The sequence below is a fragment of the Chelonoidis abingdonii genome, chromosome 4, assembly GCF_003597395.2.
Source record: "Chelonoidis abingdonii isolate Lonesome George chromosome 4, CheloAbing_2.0, whole genome shotgun sequence".
Classification (NCBI taxonomy): domain Eukaryota; kingdom Metazoa; phylum Chordata; order Testudines; family Testudinidae; genus Chelonoidis; species Chelonoidis abingdonii.
In genome coordinates, this window is record NC_133772.1 from 41,037,357 (window position 1) to 41,061,792 (window position 24,436).

The following is a 24,436-nucleotide window of genomic DNA, read 5'->3' on the forward strand; positions in this document are numbered from 1 at the left end:
TGTAAAGTGCCGGTGTAGACAAGTTTACTGCCTCTGCTAGACTACTAGCTCATCATTTGAGAGTTAAGCACCTGAATACTTTTGAGGTCTGGGCCTAAATGACTGGGACCGTGAAAGTATATAACTGTAGATCACCGGCCTAGCTGAACTTGCATGACAGAGTTGAGGGGCAGGAGTTTGTTTTTTAAAAAGCACAGTGCTTTGGAAGTTAGATGTTTCAGCAAAACACTAGTATAACCCCCACCACAGCCCCACTCTGCAAATCAAGAAGAGAACATTAGTCATTGGATGGCATAAAATGCTTTTCTTACTAACAAAAATAATGTTTATAAGTGAAGTTTAATATCATGCAGAAATATTCTATTAGTATTGCTGCTCTAGATCAGCACTGAGCATCTCCCCCATCACAATGTGAAAAGGGTCCCGTGTTACTCAACATTTTCTTCCTGTGTATATTCTGAGTCTCATCCACTTATTGTAATGACAAACCATGTTTTCCCTACTTTTTACTCCAGTTAGTACTACAAAGGCTGAGGGAGTGAGAGATTCTATTCTGGCTTGCCCATCATGATTAACAGTCCTGTTTGCACTAAGTTCCAAATGCAGAGTCTTTTACTGATGAATGAACCAGAAAGATCATAGCTTGACTTTCAGGTAACAGGTTGAGTTTGATTAGAAAAAAAGTTCTCTTTTAAATTGAACAAATTGTGGAAGTCAGATATTTACTTTCTTTTTTTTAAAAAAAAAAGAATAGCAGTGTAACTTTTCTGAATAGACATTTCAACCCAATCATGAGGCAGTGTTTCTTGCTATATTTCAGTCACAAAAAAAGCCTTATCACCAAAACTTTCACTTAGGAATCAGTCTGCAAGATCATTGCTGGAACAGAATGACACCTAGTGGCTATTTACTTAATTGCAGATGTAGTTCACTGGGAGAAATTAAGAGTACAAGTCTCTCGCAATTTACGCACATTTAACATGTGCAATTTCAACTTTACGCGTACAGCCAGAGTGGGAGGCGTGGCCTCAAGATTTAAAGGTCCTGGGGCCCCAGCTGTGGCTGGGAGTCCCAGGGCTTTTAAATCACCAAGGCTGCTCCCAGCTGCAGAGGTGGCTGGTAGCCCCTGTGGCGAACTAAAGGCTCCGAGGCTCCAGCCACTGTGGAGCTCCGGGCCCTTTAAAATGCCAGTCCCAGCACGGCTGCCAAAGCTGCGGGCAGGATTTAAAGGGTTCCTCCGGGCTCCCCACCGCGGCGAGAAGCCCGGAAGAGCCCTTTAAATCCCGCCCACAGCCCCAGCAGTGGGGCTGGGGTCAGCACTTAAAGGGTGGCACGGAACCCAGTGGAGCCCTTTAAATGCCCCCCACCCCCCCACCCCGGCCGCCGGAGCTGTGGGCAGGGTTTAAAGGGCTTGGGGATATAATTTTGACTATATGAGGTTTTCGCTTTACGCGATAACCGCGGTACGGAACCCCTGCCTAAGATAAGACTTGCCTGTATGTCTACACTGCAGTTAAAAACCTGTGGCTTATCCAGCTGATTCAGGCTCACAAGGCTCAAGCTGCAGGGCTGTTTAATTGCAGTGCAGATGTTCAGGCACAAGCTGGAGTCGAAGCTCTAAAACCCTGAGAGGTGGGAAGAGCCCAGAGCTCAGGCTGCATCCCAAGATCCCTACACCACAATTAAACAGCCCCTAGCCCAAGTCAACTGCAATGAGTCAGACACAGTTGTCTAACTGCAGTGTAGACAAACACTTCATAAACCTCATTGTGTAAGATTTTCTCTTTATGATTCCCATTAAGGGGAACAGGACTAGCACGGCTAAATGCCTTGAGGCCTTGGATTCACTTTGCAGTCAAGGGAACTTCTTGAGAAGTACCACCAATTGGGGCATCCTACCTATGTCCTTCCAATCTCACTCAAGTAAACAGAGGATGTAACCCCAACTGATACTTAGTTCCTTCCACTAACAATATGTTGCCAGATTCGACAATTTTGAGTGAGATAACAGTAACTGCATCTTCTTCAAAACACATTCTACATGGTCTCTCCACTGCAGGCAATTGACAAGAAGTTCCCAGACAGGAAGGGGATGGATCTGGAGAGTCTCATCTGACTAATGATTGTAAGGCTGTTTGCCTCAGAGTATCTGATCTACTGGTCAAATAATTAGTGTTACTTCAAGTGAAAATATGGATAGACCTTCTGGTAGTGTCTTTGCATCTCTTAACAGCGGAGACTTTTCTGAGGCATGCATTTGAGGCCTGGTAAAATGTACCTTAATATGTCATGAACTAATGGAAAGATTCTGATTTGCTTGGAAATTTTTACTATTTCCTAGCATGTGAAGACAATGCTAAAAGACAGACAGACATCTAGGTGTTTTACAAAGCCCTGGTCAGGCAGTAACTTAAAACCTTACTAACAACGTAGCCTAGCTTTCCCTGCTGATAATATATGTGGAAATCACAGGTCACCTTCAACAAGAATTTGAAATGCAGGTATATACCTTTCTCTTATCATTCTGGAACACTATATATAATAGCTGAGACATTAATACATAGCTCTCACTCTTCAAGCCAACATGATCATGACCAGAAATGCAGTTTTCAAAGACAGATGGTCCAGGAAATATTTGAGCTGCTAAAATTGTGTTGGTAGGCACCACACAAATGCCAAAATGGGGATAACTCCTGAACAATAGGCAACACAATGACAATTATATTCAGGTCATGTAGGATTACAGAATATAGTTGAATCTTGCACCAGTGAAATTGTAAGCCAGGTGCACTCTAACCAAACGGAACGAGAAATTAGATTGCTCGATGTAAAACAAGTAGTCCACAATAAAAGATTAACAGAATAACATTGAAGTTCAGATCCTTTAATCTTGTCCAGATAGAGAACCAGGTCCACTTCACAGAAACTGAATTTTTGGATGGAATATTTCCTCCTTTCAAGTAGAATTTTCTGCTCTTTTCAATTTCAATCTGAACTGTTCAACTAGCCCACCACTAGGCAAAGAGCTCAAATCAGGATGTAAAAGCTTCTGGGTCAGGAGATCTGACAAACTGAGCAGAGAAAGAAAGATTGGAAGTTCTAGCAGGCCAGAGTACAAAACCCAGTGAAACCAAAATGGGGTTCTACAGCTCCACAGGTGATGTTCCCATCATCTCTAACGTGCCGTGGAATTAAAGAAATATCTGGCTCCAGTTAATGAAGATCTCCTGTTGGGATATTTTAAAATAATACTGTCTATCCCTAGGAGATAGAGAACTATGGGCGTGCTGTAATGGACACATCAATCTAAAAATTCATAGCCTTCTACCATAAGTATGGATGATGATGATGATGATGATATGGTAAAATTATGCATAATTCACAGCAGTGTTAACGGTCAAAAATAGATAATTTCATTATATGCTCATTGCGACCCTGTGGACTATGCTGCCATGCATTAACAGTTCCTTAGTTCACTTTGAGCTAGTTCTGTTTGAAACAGGACTAGGTTAAAGCAAACGAACAGTTAATGCACAGCAACTGATCACAATGAACTAAAACTTAATGCGCAGCAGCAAGGTCCATATAAGTGGCAAAATTTACAGATTCTGTGAAAATGTTGACCACCGTGACACAGTCATATCCTTAAGCAATAAGCAGGCTCTGCCCTTGTCGTTATACACGGTAGTATCAGCTCTTAAAATCTGGAGAGAACACCCTTCAGAAAAAGTGAAATGGAATTGGACACTATAAACAAGTTATTCTGTCCAAGACCCCCTGGTCTGAGGTAATGTCATTCTAGCAACTCTTTCCTTATTCCTACACTGCAGATGAAACTGAACTTGCAGAGGCTGAGATACTACCATTCAGAAGGACAAGATGGTAGTGGTCAATAAGGATATGCTGATTCACACCTTGAGTTAAGGGATTCCAAAGTGTAGCATTACTAGGTTTAAAGTATCATCTAGAGTTGAGACAAGCAGATAGCACTTGAGGGGAAGGGACTCCAGGAGGAGCTTTAATTGCATCCTGGATAACAGAAATTGATCTCTGGAGCTCCTGGGCCACAGAACTCTTCTCCAGTGTGTGGTACAGCTGACCCAGGAAAGTGAGTTATAGGAGAAGGTTTCCTACTTGGACCTCTGGAAATAGAGAATAAAGTCAGAAGAAAGAGCAGTGCAGAGAGCTGGCAGTGAAGGAACTCTATCTGTTGTCAGGAAGAGGAACAGGTGGCGTTAGACAGTCAGCACTATGAACTGACTCTCCAGTGTCCAGGCATTCCACAGGAAGTTCCAGAAGCTGGAACCTGGAAGACAGCTCCTCCAGATGACCAATACTAGAGGACAATGCTCACAAGCCACCTGAGTGAAGATCCAATGCAGGCAATGCTTGAAGTTTTCCTTTGTGGATCATTCTTCTATTTATGTCTATTTCCACTGCTTGCCTTTAGGGATTTTTAAAAAAACAAAATCATTTCTGATTATGAACTAGCCAGAGCCATTATCACCATCATTTCCACAGAAAATCCTCTGCTTAGAATGGATTTCCCAGTAATTGTTTTAAACACTCAAAAATCCTAAAGATATCACCAGTGAGTAACTGAAGAGGTTTATTTACCGTCACCTTAAAAAACAAAGTGACCAACTGGAATATCAATTATTCTTTACATTCAGTATCTCTCTCTCCTCTGTTCTGACTCTGAGATTCTGTCCAAGATTCCAGAGATTATCAAATGCAAACCTGGAATGATGCCATGTGCAAAATGAGCTGAATTAAAAAAAGGTGAGCTGGAATTCAACCCCCCTAAAAAAAAAAATCAGAAGCATTAAATAAAAAACAATAAACAGTTCATAATATTCTTCTTCTAAGTCACCTTTGGAGTCTTTTTTTTTTTTAAATGGAAAAATCTGACATTTGTTAAATAAAGGAAGCAATTCATGACGGTCTGAAAAATAAAAAATTGTTTATAGACTCATCGACTCATAGGTCAGAAGGGACCAATATGATCATCTAGTCTGACCTCCTGCACAAAGCAGGCCACAGAACCCTACCCATTCACTTCCATAACAAACCCCTAACCTATGTCCAAGTTTTGAAGTCTTCAAATTGTGGTTTGAAGACCTCAAGCTGCAGAGAATCCACCAGCAAGTGACCCATGCCCCACGCTGCAGAGGAAGGCAAAAAACCTCCAGGGCCCCTGCCAATCTGCCCTGGAGGAAAATTCCTTCCCGACCCCAAATATGGCGATCAGCTAAACCCTGAGCATGTGGGCAAGACTCACCAGCCAGCACTCAGGAAAGAATTCTCTGCAGTAACTCAGATCCCATCCCATCCAACATCCCATCACAGACCATTGGGCAGACTTATCTGCTGATAATCAAAGATCAATTGCCAAAATTAAACTATCCTACCATACCATCCCTTCCATAAACTTATCAAGCTTAGTCTTAAAGCCAGATATGTCTTTTGCCCCCACTACTCCCCTTGGAAGGCTATTCCAGATCTTCACTCCTCTAAGGGTTAGAAATCTTCGTTTAAGTAGAGAAGCAGGATTTCCTAATACTTTCATTCACAGTAATAACTGAAGCAACAAGTTAACTTTGAAAACAAATGCACCAGTAATGAGTACAGTACTACACAAAAGTATGCCGTGGTTATGGAACAAGTGTGCTACACTCCCCATAGCAATACAGGTATGTTACCAGATAAGGACACTTCTATACTATACAAATATGGGTTAGGAAATTAGACGTTTAATATAGGAAATAAATACAGTCATATGCACTAAATCTCAGATTTCTGTGCTTTTCTGCTTAGAAGAGTTTCACCAATAAAAGTTCTTCAAAAGATTTTTAAAAATATTTTCAAATTAAAGTGGAAAGGGGCAGACAACACTAGGTGGTGTGCACATCAGATTACAGAAAAGCATTAAACTTTCAACTCTGATGAAAGCTTAGTTCTCACGTGAAAATGAGTCTCAGGTCAGATCTACATTACAGACTTCTGCTGATACAGGTCAGGGACCATGTCTCCACACCCCTATGCTTTTAATAGTATAACTTGTTTTGTTGGTAGAGGCTAGTTTTACTACACAAGTGCAAAGCGCAACTTTGCCACTATAGCTGCATTCACACCAGTACTTTGCTAGTATAGTATACCAGTATTCAGTGCTTAGTTTGTGCCAGGGTTGCCAGGGTTAAGCCCCAGCACCTCTTCCCTGGCACCTCTGGGCTTGCTACATGAGTTACGAAAGCAAAAAAATTGCTTGAGCCCTGGCACCTAATTGTTTGAACCCCTGCACCTCTTTCATTACAAATTAAGCACTGCCAGAGCACTCTTAGTGTAGGCATGGTTCTTACTACAACATGCAATAGGACTGGGCCAGACAGGCTATCACTGCAATTTTTGATATAGCTGTTTGAGAAATTCTGTACAGCATTCAATTGTAATCTCCCAGGACCCATTCACACCCTCTTGTTTGTGGAGCACTGAAATTCACAAGTGTTTATTACATTAATGATTTTGAAGCTACAATAAGAAAAAAATTAAATTCTAACTGAAACAATCAAGAACTACACATGCATTTGGTTTATATCATAATGGAACTGCACTTCAGAGTAGTTTTGACTATAATTCATATAGTTAGCTAGCTGACGAAATGAGGTCTAACGCTCAGCTAAATGGCATTTCTCTGTAACAATAACTTTTGAACGCTGCAAATGATGAATTCGAAGATTTCAGAGAATGCTCTCCCAGTGGACAGAACCCTACTGATTTTGGTGTGGGGGGGGAGGGGGGGCGAAATCAAAGCCGAAAGGAAGAAGTGGAGCACATGCAGTTTCAGCATCTGGTTAGCAGAGCCACCAGTTTCAACCACTTCTCTTATTTGTTTATAGATCAAAGAACCAGTTGCTGGTAGCCATTAAACACATTGCTACATAATATCCTTCCTCCTCCCCATTTTTAGTTCCTGATACAGTTTAAAATGTTGCTTCCCTGAAAGACTTCTTTCTCACAATTGAAAGAAAATGAGAGTGGAAAGGAGAAGGCAGTGGTGCACAAAGAGCCCCTGGCTTGGGGAACTCAGACCCACCAGCATGAGGGAGGGAACTGTGTTGCAAGGGGATTCCTTAATAAGGGGGAAGCGGACGAAGACCAGAGTCCCTGTAGGGTGAAATGCACTAGGACTACAGAAGCAACGAAGTGTGACAAACCTCTAGTACATTCACTGTTTAATATCTCAATCTTTGTATGTGCACTTATCTCAACGGTCTTGTACACATTACTACTGTGGGGTAAATTTGCTTCCATATGCCAGGTAACCCAGATTCCTGATGGAATTTAAGCTTCATATTAATTCTAATAAATGAGTTTGGAATCAGATTTGGGTTCAACCCTTGGTGCTGTGATCATGCCCTATCCATTCTGTCACTTATTCACATGGACTTGAATGCATTAATTAACCTTAAACCTAAAAACCCACACTAAATTCAGTCTTTCCCTTTGATGTACACAAACTGACATTAATATTACAGTCAGCTACTACACCTGAATCCATGCCCATATCATATCAGAATGAAACTTTTAAACACCATATGTCATGTGAGAAACAAAATATCACAAAAAGCCTATTAAATACTTCAGTGCTGCTTCCGAAGTTTGAAAGGCAATTCCACCGTCTATAATTGATTTTTACTACTTTTTTTTTTTTTTTTTACAAAAATAAAGGGCCTCTGCTTCAGAATATAGGCTCTCTCTTTGTCCCAGTTGTGTATAATAGTGCAGTGAATTTCAGCAGAGAAACTCTATGCTAAACTCTCTGAAGAAAAAGTTACTCTTCAGCTACTCGTGTATTCTGGGCTGCCATTTTAAATAACTTTCTTCTGCATGCTTGCTATTGCAAAGAAGTGCACTCATGGGTAGATTCTGTCCCTCTGTGAGCACAGAAGACTCTGCCAACAGAGTAGAAGTGGTGCAGTTCTGCGACACAAATGAGGATTTGGAGAGTCTACAGATGTTAGGACTCCCTGAGTAACAGATCCCAGCTCCATGGAAGCTTCCTGTGCACCACTGTGCAGAAGGAAGTTGGGGTCCAATTGATCTGCTGCCATATAGATCCACTGACCAATCCTCTTTGGAGGATGAGCACAAATACAAAGGAAACTACTTGAGTCCTGTGGCAAGATTCCCAAGTTGCAGAGCTGCTCTGCTGTTCCTGTGTGACCTCTGGGGAAGATTCCTCCCTCGCATCATAGTGCCTTGAGAATTCCCCATTGCACCTTCCTAGTCCCCTTGGCCATACTCTAGAATGAGAATTTGGAATAGAGAGCACTTCTTTAACCCCCACTGCAAGTGATTTCCATGATGCTCCCAGTCTCTGATGGGTTCAGGTAAGGGATCCATTTGAGCTGGTAGTAGCCAGCATACTATCTTAATATTTCTCTGGCAGCCTCTGAATTTCTGCAGAATTTAAACTAAGCATTATAAATGAAACTGAACTGATGCAAGCACTACCTGAATGAGTATGCACAGACAAATAAGAGCAATGAGAGAGGTGTGAACTGCCCCAATTCATTTCAAAGGCACTAAATCTGAAGCTTTAATGGATGACTTCAACAATAGTATTAATTATGTCACTGCAGGAACAGCCTGCTACTCTGGGACTTTGTAGCACACCACCACTTTTTAGCCTCTCAGTCTGAATCTTGCCTATGGTACTGACAGCTCGTTTGACATGCGAAGATGGGATCTTCCACTGTGCCAGCCTAAGGCCTTGTCCACACAACCAAGTAGTATTGCTTATACACAATATTCTGACAATTGTATTTCATTTTAACTTAAAACAGATTTCTAATCTATTTAGAGCTTGCCTATGGATGAAATTATTCTGCTATAGCTATTCTGCTTTAAATTCATATCCTACCTTATTTTGGAATAACTCATGTGTAGACTAGTCTTGGTTTAAACTTAAATAAGCTTTTTGCACTGATTTAATTAGCCCAGTTTATAAATCACATCTTTAGTTAATGCAATGTAAATCACGTAGACTAAAAGCTGACTGACTCCCTGTTTAGGTTTGGTTGCTCTCATGCCTTGCCCCTCACCCCTCAACATTACACAGTTGAGAAAGGACTATAGAACAGATACTGCTAATGTCCTCCTACACCGAACACAAGAGAATATTATTCCTTCAGACCATCAAAATAATTTTCCAAAACCCTTAAGGAAGGATGGAAAACATACCTGCAATAGGTACATATCCAACTCCTTGCTGGTATACTGTGGGCATCAGGACCACTGGCTGTGGCTGCATCATCATGGCAGCTGGTATGGACTTGATACCAAAAGGATGACAGAAAAAACAGTTAAACAACTAAAGTTGACAATGCATTTGAGTAAAACCTTCAAGTCTTGCTAGTCACCTTACACTGACTAGTACAGCTAACAGTTTGGTGGGAATAATAGACATGAATATCACTTTTCAGGAAATCAGTGAGTACTCAAAATGAATTGCCATTGAAGGAATGAATCTAACACCCATGAAGCCATGTCAAATTAAGCTAGCTTTTTGTCACAATTCCCAGATAAAAATGAGGTATTCATTAGTAAGAAGTGGGAAATAATCTGACTTTCCAAAATTCTCATATACGTTCATGAATTCTGCTTCATTTCACAAATTTTTACAATGAAGTAAGTTCTATATAAAGAGTTTTAATCCATTACTATTTAAAAGGGAAGTAATTTCTCAAAATCAAGTGAGTGCAACTGGATTAATTTAGATGAGCCAAAGAATGAATATTTGGTTTAAATCAGTCTCAATTTAGATACCATACAACTTCCATTAATACTAATACTCTCACTGATCAAAGATAAAAATCATATTATCCATGTCCACAAGGGAGTGTACTGCATCTAGCATAGTGTTTTAAAGGTTAATGATGTCCAAGGCTCTTTGAGCTCTCTGATCTTGTTCAGTTATTTTTTCTTTTTTAATTGGCAATTTTTGCAGGCACTGCTTAAATCGTTCAATACCTACCTTTAGTGATCTAAACTGTTGGTAAAAATGGTGGAATCTTTGTCATGATCAATAAAAATAATTTGGATCCCAAGATTTTGAACAAGTCAAACCCAGGATCAAGTTGGTCCTGAGTTTGCAGAGGGCTTCTTGGTTAATTTCTCCCATCCTTACTCCCCATTAAGTAGTATTTAAGAGTAGTTCAACTACTCACTGCAAGTACAAGTGGTAAAGTCCTCCCCATCCGAAGAGTGCCTTCTGGACCAAAAGTCATCTAATTTTTCCAACCCAAAGATTTCCCAGCATCTTCCTCTCGCAAAAGGTCCTTTTAACCTATTCTTAGCCTTGTATGACTTTTGATGTTATGAAATTTGTAAGTCTCCAGTTGAACATTAATCTGATCTGGAACATCTGTCTCTACTCTTGTGCTTGTTTAATAGAAAACCTACAGTCTTCCACGTGAAAGTAAAAGTTCATTGTGAATTTTGAGCTGTCTGTGCCTTCAACCTAAATGATTAAAACTAGTCATTACAGGAGCACTCAAAATACTTTGATGGTGATCAAAGTGGAGAAGGATTAGTTAAGCCTACTCAAACAATCAGGAATACTACTATTCAGATTACTTAGAAAGCTTGTAGGGGGTGAAGGGTTATATCGTTATACAAGCAGCAACAGCTTCACAGTTAGAAAAACTAAACTTCAGCTGTAGATAGAACAGCATGGAGGACATGTCTTTTGAAAAATCAGGAAACATGAAGAGCCTCAAAGAATCTGGATACCACTTTTCTCCTTTCAACTCATGGTGTGCCCACCTTTTAGGATAACATGCTATCCCAGGGGGTCTCAAACTTTTTTTACTGGTGACCCGTTTCACATCACAAGTGTGACCCCCCCCCCCCCACAATAAATGAAACCCCCTTTTTAATATATTTAACACCATTATAAATGCTAGAGGCAAGCACGGCTTGGGGTGAAGGCTGACAGCTCACCTCCCCCCATGTAATGACCTCATGACCCTGAGGGGTCCCGACCTCCAGTTTGAGAACCTCTGTGCTATACAGCAAGTGCAACATCCAGCTATTTCATGGAGCAGAATGGCAGTGTTTATTGATAGAACAGTTAAAATATTAGGTTCACTTACATCAATAGGCTTTAACAATATAAAATCAACATGACAAAAGATGGTTTTACTCAGCTGTTCTATTATATCAGGCTTCTCCTCTGTTCCTGTCCCTAAGAAAGCCACCTTCCATATCCTGAGGGCAAAAACGCATTTGGCTTACCGCATACGACATAACCAGGTTAATCATTCCTTCTTTGTCATCACCCTGTCTTCCACTCAGGCTATACCACTCATCCTCCACCTTTCCTTGTTTCAGAGACTCGGGAATGGTAATGTGTGTCCAGGCGATGCGGTCATCCATTGAGAAGGCTCGCTGAAGGGCATTCAGAAATAAAATATTTCTAATCAAACTCACAGGAAAAAAAATCCCTGAACATGATTTCTGATTAACGTTCTTTGAACTCAAGTCTCAGTGTCACATTTTACCCATTTCAGTTTTAAGCCATCCTTTGCAACACAACTTTGACAGCAGAAATTAAACACTAGGCTGTTCAGCCAATATTCCCTGCAAAGATTTTCCCCTACTGAAGACTGTATTCCAGCAAGGATACAGCTAAGTATCTTTTTAAAAAAGAGAGACTATGGCTTTTCAGCATGAGGAGTTGCAACAGGGAAGCCAGAGACAGTTTATTACTTTCATATTCACAGATGGAATATGCTAAAGAAATGCAACATTAGCATCAGTATGGACTGTACTGCCAGCAGCTCCAAAGTAATATATATTGTAGGTTCTCAAATGCTGATTGATCTGAATGCTTCTAGTTGCACTACTGCTACTTTGAACTACTAGCCACTCATTTATCCTCACTATCTTAGCTCACTAAAGGATCCAAACTACGTAAAACTGGAAACCAGCTTGAGGGAAAAGTTATTTTGCACTTCAGACTGCAAGGATAACCTGGCATTTATCACAGATGTTTTTACAGCCCCAGCAAAAAAACAGTCTGTCCCAGTTTAAGGCATTTCCTATTTTTATTTTTTGTTAATACACACCACATTACACTTAGTTTTAGTTACACATTCAAGTTGTGGTTACATAAGGCAATACATTTATAGATTATTTAGGGCTGTACAAATAAAAAGTAAACTGCAGTGGGCATAATACTAATATAGTCATAATATAGAACATCAGAATGTATGTATATATTTTGGTTTGGTATTTTCTCAAGGAAGTTATACAAGTCATGATTCATTTCAGTTTTCAATATTATATAAACAAGAGTCAAAAACATTTCCATATAGAAAACAACAAGGCAGCGATGTAGGCTTGAAGCATTAAACAATCAGAAGCATGCAGAGTTGCAGACTACCAATCCAGGGCCATTTGGCCATGCAGCATTTGGCAGCAGCAGACTAACTTTGATGTAGTGGATAGACTGACCCTATTCCTAACTTTTGAATGGATGTATCCAGTTTGAAAAGATTTGTTCTGCAAGTTCAGCAACCATAGGACACTGGTGCAATTATTTTTCCCAATTTCCAGGTTTAAACTGGGTTTAAGCTGGTATTTACCTGCACCGTCTTCAACTAGTTTTTCCTGGGAAACTCCCAACTCTGTTGCACAGAAAATTGTTCCCTACAGTTGGAGTCCTGAAGTGGAGCCTCCAAATCCACCCCCAGCAAAACCAGTTTTATTTTTGAATGCCTTGACTGTTCACATCAATTTTCTTTGGAGAGAGGACAAAATTAAGCTTCCAAACCGGAAGCAGTGAAAGTCCAATTGCTTGACACATTTAACCCAAAACTGGACAAAAGCATTGAAAGACATACTGTAAGGAGCAATCACACTATGGCAGTAAGATTGGTTATCTAGTCTAACAGGTATGTCCATATCTGAGTTTTAGGATTCTCTAAGCCAAAACATATTTACTAAAACCAGCACTAGATAAATTTGCTAGAGTAGAATTTTTCATTACCACTTTCTACTACTGGTAGAGCTGCAGAAAAACGTTGGTGTGAGGGCAGAGAATGTATAAGTAATACAAAAAGTTAGAGAGCCTACCAACACTGGCTCCTTTTTGAGGAAGCATATGCTTTGATTCATTTGCAATCATCCCTATCCACTCACCATACATCCATATCTTTTATGATTTCTAATACAACAATACGTGAGCACCTACCAAGTATCTAAAGATAGAAAATACGTATTTTTCATTCCTAGAATGTAAGAGAGAAACCTTGATTAGTTTGCAGGGATTCTCTTGTGTGCACATGCATGGGCCTGTGTGGAGAAACTGAGGGTGAGCTAGGCAAAACTGAGGTTTGTGAGTAGTTGTCAAATTATTAGTGAGGATCTTGGTCATTTCTTTTGTGGAAGTGAGTTCCACAGGTCCAGTTTCTGTGAAAGTTCTGTCTGCTGCTATCACAAGCTTCCACATATTCACCACAGAGTCATTGTTCCAAAGGAATACATCTTCCATAAAAATTAATGTTGTTTTTTTTTTAATTCAAGAGGCTGTTGGCACAGATAGCGAAGCACATGTTCATAGTGAACAGTTTTGTTAAGTAGATGGGCTACTGCATTTTTCTGAAACCAGATGAAGCTTTTTAAGGGAATGTGGTTTCATTTCTACATTTAACAAATTTCAGTAATCAAGGCAGGAAGTCACGAATGCACAGACCACCACAGTCAGGTCTGAGTCCTATAGGGTCACCAGTTATTTGTCTGTGGTTATCTAGGCATCCAACTTATTCTGAAGGAAAAATGCCCTTGATAGTGGCTCATGCTACAAAATGAAGCAAGTTCTTCAACATGCTTCCCACCAGCACCACCTTAGTCTTGTCTGGGTTCCAGATTAAGACAGCTGATTTGTAGTGAGCCAATTTCACTTATGTATTGAGAAATGGACCTATTTATATTTGGTGTAAATGAGAGCTCTCCTAATGATTTTGTATTGATGTTGAATAATGTGAGGGGAGAGAATTAAGCCTTATTAAATTCTGCAGATGGAAAGTCCTGGAGATGATCAAATGCCCACCAATAATCCTCTGGATTCAGTCCAAGGAGGAAGCACCTAAGCCATTCCACTGCATTCCTGTTTGGCTCTGCAGCTTCTTGAGATCAGGACAGGAGTAATTTGGTCATCAACAACTTCAAGTGTCACAGAGATCCAATAAGTTGAGTACGGATGTACTTCCTTGTCTGTGGGCAGGTGATCATCCACAAGAATAAGCATTATTTAAGTACCATGTCAAGTCTTGAACCCTGACAGAGGAATCCAGGATACCAGAACAGAAGGTTGTGCTTCTTGATAGTTTGCTCAGAAAAGTGTAATCATGTACGATGAATTTTAGTCACTGGAACCCCGTAATGGAATCATTTTTTAATTCAAATTTGTCTACAAAGATTATTCTACATTCAACTGATTTACTGTCACCAAAACTCTTACATCTTGGATTCAAGCTATAATCTGATCTGAAAAGTCTTGCAACATTATCTCCCAAAGAACACCATGAGCAGTCTATTTTTAATATTAAGTGCAAAATATAAGAATGCTCCTCACATACTGCACTGTAGTTTAGCATTAGAGTATTCACAAATCACTTGACTTGAAGGCTAACATAACTGTCTCACAACCCCTACGTCATCCCTCCAGAACTAAATTTAATTACATCAGAATCTCAGCTCTCATTAAAGACAGTGCCTCTACCTGCTGTGGTTGAAAAGAAATATGTGCAAGTGTGATACACCCACCAAAAAAGCCACCACCACATTCCAGGTGCTGGTATACATCACTGAGCTATGTCACCTCAGCACAGCTTCGTAAGGTCCAACCCCAACCAGCAAAGCAAAAATACAAATCTAACCTCATCAAATATCTCAAGATAGAAGGAGTCCACACCCGGGGGAACAGTGCACTGAATAACTTTGTTCCATCGTGGGTTTTTGGCTCCATTATGCGCTGTAGGAGTTTCATACACAGCATAGCCAAGCCGTACCCGACAGTATGGATCCATGCGGGTCATACCATAGTTCTTTGCCAGTTTTGCCTGGGAAGAAACCAAAAATGAAGAAAGAAGAAAATAAAAAAAAATTAAGTCTGCCATTTTCTTTATTAATTCTTACGAGTGAAACAATATTAGTTTAGAAGAAGTCATTATAGAAAGTGGATATTGAATGAGTCCACCTATGATGTGGGCAGAGGCTCATATAAAAAAAGCAATCCTCAGGGGTAGAGCAAGGCTCGGTTAGGTTATATATTAGGGGGAAAAAACATCTTTTAGCTCTGGAATAGGCTTTCCACGGGAGGCTGTGACATCCCCATCATAGGAGGTTTTTAGGAACAGGCTGGACAAACACCAGTCACAGTCAGTCTATGTTTACTTGGTCCTGCCTTAGTGTAGTGGGTTGGACTGGACTTGACCTCCACGTCACTTCCAGTCCTATGTTTCTCTGATGCTATGATTCTAGGATAAGTTATACAACTGCCTAAATAAATGGGGTTAGCAAAAAGCACCAAATTTAGCATAAAGGCTATATTTTATGATTGTCAATTGCTGTTAACACCTGCGATTAACTGAAAACAAAATTAATGCATTAATTTTTTTAACATGTTAATCACACATGTCTGGGGAGGGCACGAGTTGGAGTCCCAGAGCCTTGCATCCACCAGGGCTGAAGGTAGGGGGGATAAAGTGTCCCACCCTTAGGCTTCAGAGCTCAAGCCACAATGTTTACACTATGGTGTAAACTGAAAAATGAGAAAAAGTTTACTGTTAAGTCATTCCCCTTTGGAATTTTTATAATTTGTATACAAATGTGTATACAAAAATACGGACAGTGTCTGGAATGGAGGCAATGAAAGGCTGACTAGAAGATGCAAGTCTTGGGACTTACAATATTCTTACAAGTAACAAGGGAACTAATTAGCAAAATATATCACACTACATCTTAACTGAATGATGTGCACAGAAGATTATGCTCTGTGAAGCAGCAAAATATTTTAAGATTCTAATGATGTCAATGTTTTGTCTGGTGGTAGTCCAAACTTCTTGTACCTCATCATCTCTGGCCTCTTTGGCCCTTGCCTTACCTCACTTCAGCCTGTTCAAAAAGCTGTACCAAAAATCATTTACCTTGTCTATCAGTTAGAATGTACCCAGACTCTTCTGAAATTCCTTAAACGGCTCCCTTTAATCTTCTGTATCAAACATAAGGACTCTCCCATCACTTTCAAAGCCATGCACAACTTAGCTCACATCTACTTCTCCAATATAGTCTTTTATCATAATTTATTAGCCAGAAGAAAACTGTTATTTCTTAAATCAAGTTATACCAGGAGCCTAGTTTCCAAATATCCCCACCCCAAAAGAAGAAGAGCTTACTTAACCAACTCTAGATGGCAAGAGAACTGTTGAATGAAGAGAATGCAAAAGTTTAGTAGGCTAAGATGATACAGCAGTTATCCAGGGAATTTCCCAGAAACACCAAAACTTCTCACTTTGACATTAAAAACAATATAATAAGAATGGGAGAGGTAATATACTGATTATATATAAATAAAAATAGGATCAGACATGTAGGGCTGGAAGGGATTTCAACAGGACATCTAGTTCCACCCCAACTGCACTAAAAGAGGACGAATATTATAAGCTGCGGTTGCAGTCATCCAGTATCTTATTTTACACACTGATGAAAAAAACCTTCTGCCCAAAAGTTATTTTAACAAAAGATGTTACGGAAGCTGTTGCTCTTGATGGTTTAGTAACCCAATGACTGAAGCACATGTCCTCTTAATTACTGTACGTGGCCAAAACAGTAAATACTGATGACAAATTTTAAATAGGAAAACAGTAGTACTGTGCATTACTGTCAATGCTGTGCAATTTAGTATGTAAACACTGCAAGGGATTGTGGGCAGGTCACATTTTATAATGAGAGATCACTACACAGAGCCACTTAGCTAGAAACTAAGTTATCCAATTAGTGTAGCAACTTCAATTTCAGCACCAGATCTCACGGGGCCACTGTTGGAAAATGTAGCAGATTAACAAATGTATTAGAAGAGAGCAACAAATCATACCTGTACTACAGTGATGCTGAGTCTGCCTACTGTGCCCATCGGTCCTCCATACTGTAACTGTTGAGCTGCCTGTGCATCCAATTGGATCTGCTGCTGCTGCTGTGTTGGGGTGATACGTAGGAAATCCTGAGGAAGCTCACCAATATACACCTGTAGAACAAACAAATCAGATTCTAATTTATAGCTCATTTCCACTAATAAAAAAGGTTTTCTAACAAGAAATGGAGGAAGGAAAACTTAAAGAAATGCCCACCAAGTCACTCCAGCATGATTTTATTCTAAGTTTGGTGGCATGAACAAAGTGGTAAGTTTACATGAGCTATGGTTAAGAGAAACTTATAATGGCATTATTATGCAGGTCTTTGGACAACAGTGCTGAGTTATGAAGGGTGCGTGTAATATTTTTATTTAAATCACATCACACATTTTAAAAGTTTGCTTTTAAATTAAGCATGAAAGATAGGTGCTACAGTAATACAAACAGTATTCCCTAAGTCATAGACTAGGACACCATTGTATTAGCTGCTGCACAAACTCAGAACAAAAAAAATAGTGTCTACCCCAATATGACTACAATCTAAATAAGAGATGAGAGAACCAATGGATACAGACAGATGGGGGAAGTACAAGGAAATAAGACAATACTGGTCAGCATGATAAGCAGTGGTGTCTGCAAATCATCAGCCTTACTCATTGCCAAGTTTTTTTGTAGCCATCTTGGCAAAGGAGATGTTTGAGGTGAGATTTAAAGATTGATAATGAGGTAGTTTTGTGGATATTTAGTTTGTGGATGAGATTACCCAGAGATAAGATGTACAAAAGAGAAGAGGACAAAGAACAAAGCCCCGTGGTACCCCACAGAAAGCTGGTGGAAGGGAAGATGAGGAGGATCTTTCAAAGGACACACAGTGGAGTAGCAATTAGCAGGAGAAGAACCAGATTACAGATTCACAGAAGCCAAAAGGAGACAAGACTTCAAGTAGTCCACGGTCGACTGTCAAAGATGGATGACTCATCAAGGAGGATGAGAATTGAGCTGCTTCTGTGCTTTAGCTAGGACAGTGTCCGAGACACGCACAGGGCAGAAGTCAGATGGGAAAGGGGTTAGGATGAAACTGGAAGAGATGAACTCCAAACAGTAATCGTACAGTATGTTCATTGACCTTAGAGATGAAAGAGAGAAGGGGAAGTAGTCGAAGGGATCATAGTTGAAAAGACAAGTGGGGTCAGTGGTGGATTTTAAGATGAAAGAGACTATAGAGCATGCTTGTATTATAAAGGGGAAAGAATCAGAGGACAGCAAGAGACCACAGACCTATACTGGACACCCCTGAGTGACAGTTATACCAGGCTAAGTTATTAAGCATTGGCTTTAATTTTGGGATTGAAGGGGGGGGGGGTTCATTTTTAATCAAGTTTTAGCTTAGAGAAAGTTTTACCAAAATTATAAACAAACACTCAGAATATAAGGATCAAGTTAAACACATTAACAGACTCTTGACTAAAGTGTTACATTATCCTACTTGTGTGAATTAGCCCACTAAGCAAATGGAGCAACTTAAAAAGTGAATAGAAATGGGTAAAACAGCCTCTATCAATCTACAAAGACAAAATGTTTGTATATTTATAATATGAAATAAAAGACCCTGAATCTATTTTAAAACATTATATACACATTGCTCCATTTTCTACAGAACATTACAGATCCTGACAATGGTGACACTCAGAAGTATCCCACAAAAATGAGCAACATTGTTATTCTTGCAAATGCTTATCTACAACATCTTATTGTAGAATATTAGAACATCTTTAAGCTACAGTTTGAGAATTACAAGCTTTCTTAAGATATAGCTGCTATACCTTGCAGATACTATGAAAAGTAATTTGGCAAGAGCCAACACTCCTAAAGAAGACTGTTAGGATCTCAGCAACAGTAGGTGCAGCAGGCCAGGTTTGAAATGTATTGATAAACCTAGGGATAAAGAAGACTACCTGAATGTCCATCCACATATTGCCAATTTAAGTTAAGAATGTCTCCTAAAGACATCTCAATTGCCAGTGTTCGTTGATAAAATGTGAGCATGGACAGTTTGTTTCAATTAATAAACCCAATACAATCAACATTGTTTTGCGCCAGGCCCAAACTCAAAACTAACGGAAAAACTGCCCTGTGTCTTGTATTGTAGAAGCTTTGAATATTTAGTTTCTGTGAATTAATTCAGATCTTTTAAGGCCCAGAAGTGAGTTACTTCCTGGCTGAATCAGTCCTGAAATATGCAAAGAAAAATGGTGTACTTCAAATACTTGTTTAGTCAGCTTCAACGTAAGTAGATAATACCTTTTAAACATTTATGTAATTGCTATTTGACTATTACACAACAATATGAAAGTTCACATCCTAGTTCCAGAGTCAGTCTTTCTAGTACCAAGAGCCTACATCAAATGTAGAATTTGTAAAGCATCATGAATGAGGTGAAGTTTGTCACAAATATTTTTAGCAAAAATCATGGACAGGTCACATGCAATAAACAAAAATTCACAGAAGTCCATGACCTGTCCCTGACTTTCATAAAACTATCCCTGACAAAAGGGGTATGCAGGTTCAGCATCCACTACTGCTGGAGATCCCCAGTTCCTCACTGCTGCGGATGTGGGAGCTATAGGGTCTCCTTGTCCCCACTGCATCAGGGCATCTCTGGGGGATCCCCTGCCCCCTGCAGTGGCAGGAGAGCTCTGAGGGGTCCACCAGCTGCCCAGCCGGCAGGCAATGGGGACTCCTCACAACTGTCCAGCCTTGGCAGGCAGGGGGACCCTGCAGCTGCCCAGGCACAGAGTCCTATGTCCGCCAACCCCTCCCTGTGGTTGGGCAGCTGCAGGGTCCCCCCACCAGGGTTGGGGCTGGCAGCTGCAGGGGCAGGACTGGCTGGGAGCTCTAGCTCCAGGGCAGAAAACGTCATGGAGGTCAATGGAAGTCATGGATTCCGTGACACAATAATAGCCTTAACCATGAACTATAACAGCCCCTGTATGTGCGCATGGGGAAGGTACTAACCCTTAAAAAACAGGCTAGAGCCTACAGCTGCAGCCTAGGAATAACAGTAACAGGAAGCAGAACAAGGAAGAGAAGCAGTGGGCGGCAGCTGCTCCCGAGGTATCTGGATACTAGTCTAACCTGATTCAGAGACTTAGGTGTGGACTGTCAGTATAGAACTCTATACCTGAGGCCTGATAAAATGACTGTTACAATGATTCTTGGGCTGAAGCTTTATTAAAAAGATACCCACTAACCGGATGCTATGTATCTGCTTCTTCTTGTCCCTGGGCTGTTCAATTGCAATCTATTGCTGCTCCACTTGAAGAAGTTATAGGTGGGACACACCTGTAGTGTCATGCCAGGTCAAAAGGGGTTGCTCAGGTCGTGACCACACCTTTACACAGCCCTATTATCTTTTAGGAATAAAAACATTTTATATGTAATCCCTCGATTTAAGGATGATCTCTATTATGGATTTACATATGGGTAGTGAGATGACTCAGGAGTCCAATCCTGGAACCACATCAGTTTTCTTAAGATACTACGAAGATGCAATGAAAGTGTGTTTCCTCTAACCCATGGTCAGAGATCTCACAGTGGCGAGCTGAGAGTAGAGAACTTTTTTTTGGAGGCAAGAGTCTGGCATCCACACAATGTCCAACCCAACAGAGTCGGTGCATGAGAATCATTGTTTCAATGCTGGTGACATTGTCTTCAGGGAGGATGCTGTAATTAGTGCAGTGATCTTCCCACTTGATGCAAACGATATTCCAGAGTTATCGTTGGTGGTAAATATGACACTCAAGTATATATGTAAAGGAGTATAGAAAAACAGGGTTCAGAAGGAAGAGATATTTTGAGGTATCTGTGCCATGACCATTGTTTTTAAAGATGATTTGCAAAGAAATAACTTCATCACTGCATTCAATGACCTTGTACAGTCTAAGGAGGCATTTCACTATTAAGTTTGTCAAATGCCCCTAAGGGTACATCTAAGCTGCAATCTACAGTTCAAGTAGGCATATCCACACTAGCCTTAATCTAGCTAATACACTAAGAATAGCACAGAGACAAAGCATTGTCGACTTCTGCACAATTGTGGGCTGGCAATTGAGTATGCACCCATGATCTCCAGGCAGGCTTGTGAAACCAGTGCTGAAGCTTGTGATGCTTACAGTATAGACATACCCTTAGTGGTCTCTAAGTGATGAGGAGAGCTTCCTACCTGCTCTGTACCAGGAAGCTATTATTTTGGACCCTGCAATGGAAGCAATAGTCCAAATGCTTTCATGAAGAGTTAGAGCCCCTGTGTTTCTAAGAGTGGGCCCCAAGAAAAAGGTGATAAATTATTGTCTCTGGGATTCTCTCTGTCCAATGCCAAACAGACAATATTTTAGCTGGCTGAAAATAAATGCAGTGAAAACCCTCCTAGAAGGGTGAAACAGAAAATCTGAAATCAAAATCATTGTTCAAAAGAGAACATAATCAGTATTCTAAAAAAAAAAAAAAAACACAAGCTAACATCAACTCAATCCTTTCCAGCTGAAAGGTGAGTTGCAAAAAAAAACCACCATGAAAAAAAATCACCCCCATTCACAAAAACAACCAACTTATAGCTCAGACAGGATTATTCACCTCCTGGTATCGAGAAGACTTAATTCAATCCCACTACAAAACAAAATAGCAAGTTTACAGTCTCCAAGAAAGATGTTTGTTGATGTAGAATAAACTTTCCACATTGTCCAGACCTTCCATTCCTAGCAGTCCCCCTGTGATGCATGACCAGAAAGGGTTAAGCATCCCATAGGATAAATTACTCAAATTCAACCCTTCAAGACATGGGGGAGATGTTTGTGTATTTACATATGTACTCGTAGAGGTCAACAATGTCATCAAACAATCCCTGTCTATGCTGTATTCTGTTAATTCAGAGATCAAAAGGCCATCTTAACATTTAAATGAACTGTAAACAGTGTATCACTGTATTCATCTCTTTGAAATGTATAGCAAATCATCTGTGAATGGTGGAAAAACAGGCAACTGCCTTATCTTAATCTGTATGGATAATCACTAGGGATGCTTAGAAAATGGGTCCACTTCAAGGTCCCCATGACTGCCTTTTGCTCACCTAAGGATTCTGAGTTGTCAAAGTAGGCCTGAAACTGTATAAAAAATGGCTTGGGTCCTGATCCTGTTATCTCAGATGTGCTTGAGGCTTCATGCAGGGAAGCCTAAGCCTAAGCCATAAGAACTGACATCCCAGTCCTGACTGGATCACCCTCTATATAAACATTGGACTACAACCTATGAATTATTTCTGAAAGAAGTCTTTGCATCTACAAAGCTCACCATTTCTGTTACAAAACTGAACCTCAAGAATTGTGCTCATATATATACATATACATACACACACACACTGAGCTTTTAACCAATTCTCTCTCTTTTTTAAATAAATTTTAGTTTAATAAAAATTGGCTGTAAGCGTGTATTTGGGTAAGATATAGAATATTCATTAACCTGGGAGGTAACGTGTCCAATCTTCTAGGATTGGTAGATTTTTTTTTCTATAACGAATAAGATTTTCTGTAATCCTCCTCCTATTTGACTTAGATGTCTAGGTGGAGACCTGAGGCTGGGTTACTTTAAGAGAACTGGTTTCAGAGGGTAGCTGTGTTAGTCTGTATCAGCAAAAACAACAAGGAGTGTTAGTCTCTAAGGAGCCACAAGGACTTCTCATTGTTATTTTTAAGGGAACTGTGCTGTTGGCTTCTGGGTAACCAGTAAGGTATAATAAGAAGACGCTCTTTTGTGCTGCTTTAGTAAATTTAAGTATTGGAATATTCACCAGCTTTGGGGATTGTCTGCCCCATTCTTTGCAGTTCACCCTAATTGAGTGACCTCAGTTGGCTCCCCTTGGACACTGGTCACACCCCCACCAGCCAATTTTCTTCTCCTTAAGCATGTTCCGGAACCTCCAAACACTTTAGCTGTATTAGTCTTGGAGGGTCCAAGACCATGTTAAGCTGGGACTAGGATCTAAGAACTACTGCTTTACTGTGTGCACTCAGATTCCAGAAGTTCTCTGGAAGTATCTTACAGCAAATTCCTTAGTCCTCTCTATGCTGACAATCTGTGTTGCAGTTTATTGCACTCTGCTGCTAAGGGAAGCCACTCCTCCCTTTGCAAACAGGAGCTGCTCAGATCACTGTTAACCCATTGTCTGAACACTGGTCTGCAAACATGCTTTCAGAGAGCCTGCCCTTCAGGAAGGGGGAGCAGCAGAGCTCCTGGCTCAGTATAGCTGCTCCCACACCCTTTAGGGAAGGCACTTGGTCGCTCTGCACTCTCTGGTGCCTCCTGCCCTCCCTGGGGCTGCATGCACCATCACAACAGTGAGTGGGAGCCAAGCCAAATAACTTCCTGTAGCTTTCTGCAGCTCCAGCTCCTCCTTGCTGCTGTGTAGAGTTTGCCCACAACAGGGAGCAAAGCTGACTGGCAGGACGAAGTTCTCGGCTGCCAGGATGTTGGGGGTCATTCCTCTCCCAGCCATGCCGAGTTGGGAGTTCAGCCACTCCCCTTCCCTGCAGGGCAATCACTTAGTCCCACTCCACTCTCTGTTCCTTGTTCCTGAGCCCCCTCTACCCTCTCTGGGGCTATGGTTACCACCTCTGAAATGCAAAAAGGCTCCCCTCTGCCACAAGACAAGCCTCCCACAACCCCAACCACAAGGCAACTCCACCACCACCCCACAGCCACTTACAGTATCTAAAGAGACAACACATACAGATAAAATTGATAACATCCCACTTTTGCCTGACTCAAACCCTCTCTCACACACATGCACAGTGCACTTGACTACTGGTGGGCATACAGCTGCTGTATTTTCAACAATTTTGATCTGTTATCTCTTAAACTGCAGAAGTCATACAACTGCAACATCTTTGGCTGGATACAGAAACTTTCAACATTAGATAGCCCAGTGGATTCTGATAATACTGCAAATCTTTAGACTCACAAAAAAAACCTGCAGATTAAATTATTTTTCTGGCAATTGGTGAATTTATATAAAAAACAGGCAGTATAAAGCCTTCTCAAATTGTAGTCATTCTACTGAAATAGCCACCAAAAGAGCTAATTATGCATCTTATGTACTTGCGCTCTTTATGGGCACCCAAGTTCCATCAATGGCACTGTCACAGTTAGGAAACGGGGTGGGCCGGAGAGTTTTCCCACAGTGCAAC

General features: G+C 40.6%; 1 protein-coding gene across 2 annotated transcripts in view; it reads right to left on the minus strand.

Moving 5' to 3' along the window:
- TOLLIP (toll interacting protein) overlaps positions 1-24,436 on the minus strand; it is a 51,700-nt gene that overhangs the window by 15,262 nt on the left and 12,002 nt on the right. For both annotated transcript variants that reach the window (XM_032788764.2, XM_032788755.2), the window contains exons 2-5: positions 17,162-17,311; positions 14,946-15,128; positions 11,299-11,451; positions 9,244-9,334 (exon numbers count right to left, since the gene is read on the minus strand). In XM_032788764.2, the coding sequence (XP_032644655.1) occupies positions 9,244-9,334; positions 11,299-11,451; positions 14,946-15,128; positions 17,162-17,311 (577 nt within the window). The remainder of the gene's footprint in view (positions 1-9,243; positions 9,335-11,298; positions 11,452-14,945; positions 15,129-17,161; positions 17,312-24,436) is intronic.